This window comes from Rattus norvegicus, chromosome 3, assembly GCF_036323735.1.
Source record: "Rattus norvegicus strain BN/NHsdMcwi chromosome 3, GRCr8, whole genome shotgun sequence".
Taxonomy (NCBI): domain Eukaryota; kingdom Metazoa; phylum Chordata; class Mammalia; order Rodentia; family Muridae; genus Rattus; species Rattus norvegicus.
This window is the reverse complement of record NC_086021.1, coordinates 19,440,514-19,451,524: the sequence shown is the minus strand read 5'-3', so window position 1 is coordinate 19,451,524 and position 11,011 is coordinate 19,440,514. Positions and strand designations below refer to the sequence as shown.

The window sequence follows — 11,011 nt, the reverse complement described above, 5'->3', positions numbered from 1 at the left end:
TGTGGTACAGGAAGAAACGAGCCAGATTCCTTCAGCTCTGTAATTAAATCACATACCTTGATGCCTTTGGCTGCACCCAGCAATCTTCCTTCCCGGACCTACTTGCCCATCCATCTAGGCCAGAGTTCCGAGCCATAAACCAAAGTACATAAGGCACGAGCCTGATTCTGTTGAGTGTGGGGCTCAAGAACTCACACATGTGGGCACTTACAGGCTGCACATGGAGCTGCATACCCTTAACATTATGATATTGCAGAGGATGGGTGGGGCTGTGCACACATACCAATTTAATACTTCAGGGAGCTACAGAACGCCATGTTCTTGGGGTTTTAGAGCCACCCAGACCCATTGAATGTTCTTTACGCAAACATCATGAGTCTTTAAGCAAGACTTTAAAACAATGGTGTAATTATCATATATGTGAAGAGACCCTGTGGTGGTTTGAATATGCACTACCCAGGAATGCCACTATTACGAGGTTGGCCTTCTTGGAGGAGGTGTATCCCTGTGGGTTGAGTTCTTTAAATCCTTTTCCCAGCCATGTAGGAAACAGTCTGCTCCTGGATTCTTTTAGATGAAGATGGAGAACTCTCAGCTCCTTCTCTAGCACCGTGTCTGTCTGCACACTGCCAAGCCCTCTGCATTGATGATAATGGACTGACCCTCTAAACCTGTAAGAGAGCCACGATTATATGTTGTCCTTGGTCATGGTGTCTCTTCTCCACAGTGGAAACCTAACTAAAACCCCAGACTGGATAGTCCATGGGATTGCTCAAATGTCCTTGGCAGCATCACTCTTTTATCTTCTGCAATGGCCCAACCCAATCTCTATCCAGTCCAGGGTGCTCCTCCAGTCTTGGTAATAACAGGATTCCCCTATACAAGGCACTTTCCCTCAGAGTCTCTTAGTGTCTACAATACAACCAGCCATGTCATCCTCTTCATTGATAGGGTGAAGTCTATTCTCGAGGATGGGCACCAAGTCTCCCATGTGGTTTTGAAGAGTAGCAAAGCATCTCCAGGGACAGGGCACAGATTCTGGGGCTTAGAGAGACGGCTCAGCCACGATGAACACTTGTTACTCTTGCAGAGGACCCAGGTTCTATTCCCAGCATCCATATGATGGCTCACAGTTGAACTGTTAGCCAGTTTCAGGAGATCTAATGCCCTCTCTTGGCCTCTTCAGACATCAGGCAGGCACGTGGTGCACACAGTTCCGTGTAGCCAGAACATTCACACATTCGATATTATAAACACATCTGATTTTTAAAAGGTATTAGCTTTGGGTTATGGGCATGGGTGATGCTGAGCGTGGATCCCAACAGCTCTCTTTTAAGGGGAGGAGGGACACCAGGAGTTTGGAACCCGCTGTCTGTAGGTGAGGGAGCACCGTATGGTCATGTCAGTATAATGCCTCCCGGTTTGGAAGTGCTCATCTCACGGCTCTGATGGTGCCCATGAGGCAGAAGTCTCAGCACTGAGCTTGGGAACAGTCAGCTCTGGGGGAAGGCGGCATGTGAATGACTATGTCTTTCTTCAAATACAATGAAAGAGGTTCTTTCCCCTGTGTTATCTGTCATCATAGAGTTCTAAAAACCCCCGTGGTCCAGATGAACTTAATTTGAAAGTAATTACAATGGAGATGGGGGGGTGTGAGCTGACAGTTCATTAAGGAAATATTTAATGAGCCATGAAAAAAGTGCCAAAATTAACATTATAACCATGATTAATGAGCAGGGTGGCTGCAAAAATTCATAAAAGAAAATAACAACATAACACACAGCCCCTCGTCTCTGTTGGCCCGACAGGCGGCTGAGAGTGTGTCCTGATTTGTCTGCCTTAAACGGTTGAGGCTCTAGGCTTGCCCACATGGCCGATTTTGTCTCTCAACTGAACTTGACAGGATAACTTTATGTTTTTTTGTACACACATTCCTTATGCCTTAATCGCTTTAGCTGATGTGGGCTTTGCCAGCCAGTCAGGGATAAAGAGGTTTAATGTGTTTCTTCTTTAAAAACAACAACAACAAAAACAACAACAACAACAACAACAACGACAACAGCAGCAGCAACAACACCCCAAAACAAACAAACAAAAAACCAACAAGTTTGTGTATGTTTTTGTTTTTTTTTAAACCACAACAACTTCATATTCACCAGAAAAGTAAACTGGAATTTATGTTGTCTGGTGGGTACTTGTTCATCTCTCTAGAGCGCTATTGTATTAGGGTTTCCAGAGAAACAGAAATGGCAGAATGAATACACATTGTCTTAGTTAGATTTCCATTGCTGTGAACAGACACCTTAGCCAAGGTAATTCTTTTTTTTATTTTAAGGCTTGTTTTATTTTAATGACTGATCATGTGAGGCCACATTGAGGTCACTATGCACAGACGTGAAGGAAGCTTTATTTCTTGGTCTCTTCCTCCTTGGACAGAGTCTTGATGGTCTCCTCCTTCTTGGCCTGGAGGTGCTCCTCCCACGTGTTTTTGTGCTTCCTTGTTCTTAGACCTGTCAGCCTCAGCCTGGTCAGCCTGAAGCTTCTTGCAGGCCTCGTCTGCCATCGGCTTGTGGATCTGCTCCATAAGAATTCATTGGTTTTTGGATACATTCCTTTGAACCTTCATGTACAGGCTGTGATACATATGGCGGTCCATCTTCTTAGCTTCCCAGTATCTCCTGAGAAGCCGGTGCAGGATCCTCATCCTTCTCATCCAGGTCACCCTCTCAGGCACCCAAGTGTTGGCAGTTCCCTTTCCCTTCCCTATGACCTTATGCCTGCCCTTCAAGGTGTGTTTCTGTGAGCGAGTCTGAGGATGGACAGTTACAGGCTTCCAGATGATCAGGCCATCTTAAATCAGCTTCCTGATCAGCTGACGGGAGTTGGCATTGGCGATTTTATTGTTCTCATTGGGGTCCAACTGGACCTTCTTTTTACCACAGTGGAGGACACTAGAGGCAAGACTCTTCTGTAGCCTGAGCATGCTCATGGCTGCAGATGCAGCAGCCAAGGTAACTCTTATAAAGGACAAGATTCCATTGCAGCTGGCTTACAGTTTCAGAGGTTCAGTCTATTATCATCATGGCAGGAATCATGGGGGCAACCAGGCAGTCTTGGTGCTGGAGGAGCCCAAAGTTCTGGATGCACAGACAGAAGAAGGGACTGTCTGTACCACTGAGCATAGTTTGAGTATATACAAATCTCAATGCAAAGCCACCACAGTGGCACACTTCCTCCAACAAAGTCACACCCACTCCAACAAAGTCACACCCACTCCATCAATGCCACATCTACTCCAACAAGGCACACCCAATCCAACAAGGCCACACCCACTCCAACAAGGCCACACCTACTCAAAAAAGCCACACCCACTCCAACAAGGCCACACCCAAAACAACATTGCCACACCCACTCGAACAAGGCCACACCCACTCCAACAAGATCACACCTACTCCAAAAAAGCCACACCTACTCCAACAAGGCCACACGTAATCCAACAAGGTCACACCTACTCCAACAAGGCCACACCTACTCCAACAAGGTCAAAACTACTTCAACAAGGTCACACCTACTCCAACAAGGTCACACCTACTCGAACAAGGCCACACCTCCTAAGAGTATCCCTCCTCATGGGTCAAGCATTCAAACACATGAGTGTATGGTGCCCACTCCTATTCAAACCACCAAACACATTAAAAGGTAATTTGGCTTACAGGACACTGGATAATCTAACAATGGCTGTCCCATACAATGGTGCTGAGAACCCCATTGTCTGTTCAGTCTATGATGATTGATGGCTCAGCCATCTTAACCTGGTGCTGAAGGCATGTGAGTTTCCTGGAGGCGTTGGTCTTCAGTCTACAATGAGATATCAGAGAAGGTGGTTCGAATATAAGCAAAGGAATGCAGCAGCCACAAGAGAGATGAACTTGCCAGTGAGAGTGAAAGCAGACAGACAAAAACCAAAGCCTCCTTCTTTCACATTCTTAAATCTGGGTTGCCACCAGAAGGTCCCACCTACACCTAGGGCAAATCTTCCTGATTCAAATAACCTGATCAAGAAAATCCCTCACAAGAGTGCCCAGATGCATGCATTTTAATTGAATTCAGAGTCTCTCAAGTCATCAACCAAGATTAGTGATCATGTCTGCCAACTCTCTCATACAATTTATTTTTCTTGTTTGGTTTATATTTTGGGCCCGAGATTTACCAAGCCGTGCCACTCATATTGCTTAGCCTTGAAGCATTCATCTGCATTCTGTTCTCACTAGAAATCAAGAAGCACATTGTATGTTCACCCCTCTCCTGGCTGGTCCCTGCCTCACCCAGGAACCAGCCAGCTTGCTGTCACTACAGTCTCAGAGACTGGATGGCTGATAATGAGGCTTCAAGTCCAAGTTCAGAGCCCTGGCAAATTTATTGAAGCCTGCTACCTGGCTTGTAGATGGTGCGTTCTGCCTATATTTTCCTGGGCTGAGAAGGTCCAGAAAGTTCTCTGGGGGGTTCTTTTTAAACATAAGTGCACCAATAACACAGAGGAGGAGTCCATCTTTATGACTGAAGTCACACCCTCCAAACTGCTGCTTCCCAATGATGACGTCTTTGTTGACATCTTCCTAGGGGTGGGGTAGGGGAGACATTTAGATCATAGGAAACTGTACCGATGGAGATGGCTCTCCTCCAGCTTGCAGGCAGGAGGCATCAGGCTTCTGTGTGGAGGCAGCACAGTCAATGTAAGTCCCAAGAATGTCCCTGTTATGTCTCCTTGGCCCTAATCTCCCCTGTACCATGACCTTCACCCTGGAACAGCTGACCTTGTTTGCACCAGAGCGCAGCTTCCCGGATGTCAGGCACCTGAAAACTACCTCTATCTCCTTTTAAACCCATTTGTTAGCTAAAGGATATGGGTCACTAGGTAAACTGCTTGCTGTACATGCATGGAGACCTGAGCCTGGATCCCCAGAGCCAATTTACAAGTCTCAAGTGGTAGCATGCACTCTGACCCCTGAATCAGGGAGACAGAGACCTGGGGAACTCTGAAGTTCACTGGCCACCCCATAGTCAAAGTTTTACTTAGGGTTATACTGCTATGAATGGACACCATAACCAAGGTAACTCTTATAAATACAACATTTATAAGTCAGGAAGGCCCGGTCATCCTCCTGTTCCCATACAAAGCACTGGTGTTTGCAAGTTTGACCACACACTTGGTTTTACCCCTCTGCCGTCTCCCCATACCCTCCTACATTTTAAATACTCTCTGAATAACTTTTGTACTTAGTGAAATGAAATCATGAGGGGCTGTTGTTTAGGAGATGACAAGAAAAATGGTTTGTATGTGTTCAGTACAGATATGGTATTTTAAACCAATTTTATTAGTTCCTTGAGAATTTTGTACATTATATATTGATAAAATTTACTTCTCACTTCTCTTCCTAACTCCTCCCAAATCCATCCCCACCTAATCCCTTCTCCCAACTTCAAGCTCTTTTTCTGCCCTCAGTAATCACACACTCAAGTCATTTATGCTGCCCATAAATTCATGGGCGTTGGGCAAGCCCCTGGAGACTGGCCAGCTTATCGCCAGCTATATCTTTGTAGAAAACTGACTCTCCCTTTCCTACCAGCTAGGACTGAGGGATAGTGGTCCTGTCGTGTATAGAAGACACGCTTTATTCTGGTTCTCAGTGACATCTGTATCTTATATTTCCACTTCCTCTTCCTTGAGGGTTCCTAAGACTCAACTTCTTCCCTTTTTGCCTCTCTCTGTGAGTCTGTGTATATGCATGTTTGTCTATAGATGTCCCATTTTACATTCAAGTAAATACATGGTGGGGGGCGTCTTTACAATTGACTTCTGATGGTATCTCACCCCAGACAAAATGCTGCAATGCATACATGGTGTAGTTCTTTACCAGAAAGAAATAGGTGCTGTTGTTAAATCTACCCAGCTGTTCTTAGTGTGAGGTGAAGTTTAGACCTCTGACACAACCTTCTGGTCCTACACTATTTTTTTAAGATACACATTGTCCCAGTAAAATGTTCAAAGGTGGGACTATGAAAATTGATTGGACCCTGTGAGCTGTAATCAATCAGTTCATCTGTTGATGGATGTGTATGAAGGTGGTGGGAAAATAGGAGATAGGAAATTAAGGGACTTGGTCATTTGGGACATGTCTTGGAGGGTGTTTTTTTGTCCTTGGTCTCTTCCTGTGTTGATGCTTCTTGGATGACAGTGAGGTTAGCAGTTGAGCTCTATCGTGCCCCTTTCATGGTCATGTGACCATGGACCAAAAGCTATGAAATCATGAACCAAAATAAGTTTGTTTACTATGTCAGTTGCTAGGCAACTTGTAAGAGTGATGAATATGATTAACATGAAAGTGGCCAAATGTGGTGCTGACCATATCAGGTCAGGTCCGGATTTGATGTAGGAGGATCCATGACTTAATCCTTTAAACTCTTTGTCTGGAGGCTGCACGCTAAGAGAAGACCCAATGTTTCCCAAGTGGTTTTATCCAGAAGATTCTGCCAATGTATCTGTCGTCTTAGCAAATCAAGAACCTCCTGCTTCCCACTCTGGTCCTTCTCCTGACTTCACTTCTGTGTTTTAAATAGACTTCGATATTGTATGAACTGCTGGGAAATGAGTATTAAAAGGAAGCTATAAATTTTGCTTTAAAATCATTAAATTACACTTAAATGAAATGGATTTTTAAGTATGTAAATTATACTTCAATAAAGCTGCAGAAAAGGCTTGGCCAACTGTGATGCTTGTCCTGTGATTTGCTATTTGTCATAGTTCCTGTGCCTTTCCATCTTTTTTTTCCATGCCATCCCTGCTCCTCTAAGCCTCATCTCCATTTCTTTTCTCTCCCTAAAGACCAGACCAGCTCAGTCCTGTTTGTTTTAGCCTACCTGACATCAGACTTACTGTTACAGCCTTGACCTTTCCGGCTTCCTCTCCATGTTCCATCCACCACAGCCCGTCTCCTCCACCAAAGTGTTCACACATAACACGTCACAGCACACATTTTAATTTTTAGAGCAAAACAAATTCAACTGGAAAAGATACCGGGGCTGTCAAAGGCCCTTGTGTATCTGAAACACATAAAAACATTTTCCTCCAATCCTATGAATTACAGATCTATGTCCCCCACACTTTCTGAATTTCACCTTAACAGATCTTTTCCACCAGATTATAGACTTTGATGTGGACATCGCCATCAAACTTGATCAAGTACATGGAAGGCTTGGCTAGAACTTGGTAAATGACTTTGCCGATCTTTTTGGACCCGTTGCTTCTGGTGAACTGCACACATTGACCTGATAAGATGTCGCTGTCAACGTCTGACTTCACCTCTGCTGGAGGAGTCTCTGGAATGATACGGAGGTTACCTTCTGCGTAATCATCCAGGAGCTGGTTGATGTACAGGACTGGATCTTTCTCGTAGGTGATGTAAAACCAGTCCTTCATGATCGGCACCTGGGCTAGGACCACCCCCCTCCAGTTGTCCTTAGAGCCATGTTTGCCCTAAATTTATGCTCCACAGCTCGGCCAAACATGGCACTTGCGAGATGGGCGTCTTTCACTTGAGGAAACACTAATTTGTGAGTCAAGACCTTAAATTTTAAAATCCTCTCATCGCTGTGAAGTACCAGTCCGTAGACAGAGTCAATTCCATCATACTTGACAAGATAGAGAGAGGGATTTGTTGGCAGTTGATCTAGAACGATGGCCTTCCATTGGGTGACGGCTCGTCACCTTCCTTCCATCCGTGAGACATTCTGCAGCCCACAATGTTCCCCAGGGCCTGGGGAGAAGGCCTGCTCCTCCTCTGCTTCTGGAAGGATGGTGTGCTCATCCTCCTCAGAGACATCCTCTTCTTCTTGGCTGTAGACCTCGTGTGGTAGGCCACGGCACTCCTGGTCCACTGTCTTGTGGCTATCGTTCTGTGTTCAGGCTTCATACTTGCCCGTGGCCTGGGTTTGAAGAGCTCGCCTGCTTAAACCAGACACAATGCTGTTCCCTCTGTCATACGAGTCCCTGCAAGAACAATGGGGGTGGGGGGGAGGGCGCTGGACAAAGGCTCTTGTCTAAGAGAACTTTGGAGCAGGGGAGGAAGGCAATGGTAAACAGGTTTGAGCATCCGAATCTAATTCTGTCATAATCAGAAGTTCGTAGGAGGGCTGGGCAATGGTGGAGCACACCTTTAATTCCAGCACTCAAGAGGCAGAGGGAGGCAGACCTCTGTGAGATCAAGGCCAGCCAGGTCTACAGAGTTAGTTCCAGGGTAGCCAAAGCTACACACAGTAAACCCTCTCTCAAAAATCAAAATCTAAAGTTCAAAGGGAAGTGAACAAATGGTTCTCTACAACTCAGAATAACATATTCAGACACATTTCTTCAGCCTGAGGCACTTTGCCTCTGCTGAGGAACCTCTCTTTGAATGGCTAGGTCACTGTGGGATTAAGTATCCCTGAGCCCACTTTAAGCAAGCAGAAAAGAAAAAGGATAACAAAGGAGCCAGAAGGGTGACCACACCCCTCTTCTACCCTCTAACTATGAATTATGTGGCAACATCCACAAGTATCTGCCCAGAGAAACAGCACACCAGTCCACTGGCTTTCTGTATTGTGCATCCAGCCCCAGCCCCAGGTTTATTCCACGATGCTGTTGCATCTTCTACAGCATCAGGGGACTTTTGTTTAGGCAACAACAGCCATTTAGTAATAATATCTCCTGGGGTTGGGATTTAGCTCAGTGGTGGAGCACTTGCCTAGCAAGCACAAGTCACTGGGTTCGGACCTCAGCTCTGAAAAAAAAAAAGCAACAACAAAAAAGAAATATTATCTCCTAAAATGCACAGGCACAGAAAGGAGCCTTGGCATTTTAGTAGAATTATGAATTAGATATTGTTAGCAAAGGATAATAAACTCTTAGACTGACTAGCCTAGACCATCCGCCGAGCTCTCAAACGTGGAAGACATCAGAACAGACGGTTACTCGCTGTACGAGGGAAAAATTTTAGCTTTCTGGGCTACAAGGGTCCCCGTTATCTTCATAAACGTATTTACCGAAAGAATATGTCCTAGTTGTCCAGATTCTGTCTTCGGAAACCGGTCAGGCACCAAAAGCCTGTTGAACAATTGTGCGGTTCAGGACCTGAACTGGCTTTCACACACCTCTGGGAAGATAATGAACCCCCCTTCAAGGAATCAAGCGCCGGCAAGTGGAAGAGAAGCGCAACCTCCGCCCTTCTCTCTGTGACATCATCCAGTCTCTGCTTACGTCATAGAAGCCCTCTCAGGCCAGTTCCTTCCCTAGTAACGCTTAGAAACATCCAGCATCTAGGTTTTAGCTTCTCATGTAGCCTCGTGGAGACCCAAAATAAAGTCCCCACCCAAATATTCTGATGACTCGAGTCACACTCTGCCCAAGTAGCTCTTTTCATGCATTTTTTTTTCTGAAAAAGTCTTTGTTTTCTGAGTCACCAACATCCTTGATGGTTATTTTCCCAGCTCCGATCTTTCCTTTGGTTATCTTTAAGCCATTCTCCGTATCAGAATTGTTGGTATCCTCTCTCTCTGAGGCAGCCCACCGGATAGCACACCAAAATTCGCTTTATCAATACCCACAATTAGAGGAGGGCCATTTTTATTCAAACAAAGCTGGAATTTGACAGGATTAAATACCTTGTATTGAAGTCAATGGTAATCATGAATTATGGATTCTTTGCAAAGAGGGAGGAAAAATTCGCTCCTGGACCTGCTTCCAAAGTCGGGATAAACTGACGACAAACCCTATATCGACCAGTCATATATTAAATGTCTTTAAAATTTACCAACACTTCTGGATACACGCAATTCATTAGATCAAATGCAGCAAAACAGGATGAAATAGATGACGTAATTTTGTTTTTGAAATATGGGTAGACAGAATACTGGATGCAGGTAAGTGTGGAATTTACCTGTAAATTACAGGGCACTTTAATAGTTTGTGTCACATAGTTCTTCAGATCTTCAAAAGGATTCTTTTCAGAACCCTCCCCTGTCCCCACCACACTCTGACCCTCCCTTCCCTCTTCCCAGTAATTCCCTTCCACTTTAACATTGTAATTTTTTAACTTAGAGCTTAACAACTTATGCAAGCTTTTTAAAATCTGTCCACTTTTCTAAGTGCACTGTCTTCTTTGTCTCCCTTCTATCGTAGTTTTAAGCATATTTTCCTTCACACTTTGAGTTTTCCTCTCTCTCTGCTCTTATGACTCCTCTGCCATTATGTGACGGTTGTCCACTATGTGGTTGACCTCAATGTGTGGTTAACTCAAATAACATGATTTTTCCCCCTTTTCTCCCCTTCATCTTCCTTCTCTAGGCACCTGCTGAGATTTACAGCCTTGGGGATTTTTTTCAAGCCTGGAAAGCACACACACACACACACACACACACACACACACACACACGCACACTCACACATACACACACACACACAGAAACACTCATACATACCCAAACACACAAAGACACACATACATACAAACACAAACACACACACATGCAAACCCAAACACACACACAAACATACACATATACACACTCAAACACACAAATACAGAGAGAGACAGAGACAGAGACAGAGAGAGACATGGTGAGAGACAGAGAGCCCATGAGAAAATATGTAATATCTTTCTAAGAACAATCAACAGAGACAACTTTCAAAAAAGGGAAGAACAAGTAGGCAACAAGAAGAACAATCTCATCATAGCCGTCAACTTGAGGAGGAAAGAGTTTGTCTCACTCTATCTTCTAGGTTCCTGTCTGTTACTGAGCGACGTTGGGGCAGGAACTCAGGCAGGACTCTAGAGGCAGGAAAGGAAGCAGAGACAACTTAGAAATGCTGGGTACTGAATTGCTGTCCATGACCTACTCAGATTTCTCTCCTCATACAACCCAGGGCCACCTTCATAGGGGATGACACTCCCCATAGTGGGCTACACCCTTCCACATC

The 11,011-nt window shown here is 44.9% G+C and overlaps 1 protein-coding gene across 1 annotated transcript; it reads right to left on the bottom strand.

The window, feature by feature from the left end:
- Window positions 7,031–9,218, bottom strand: LOC134486276 (Y-linked testis-specific protein 1-like). Its single transcript, XM_063285192.1, has 2 exons — window positions 9,079–9,218; window positions 7,031–8,047 (listed from the first exon to the last, which is right to left on the bottom strand). The coding sequence occupies exon 2, from the start codon at window positions 7,475–7,477 to the stop codon at window positions 7,178–7,180; it is 300 nt and encodes a 99-aa protein (XP_063141262.1). The 5' UTR covers window positions 7,478–8,047; window positions 9,079–9,218; the 3' UTR covers window positions 7,031–7,177.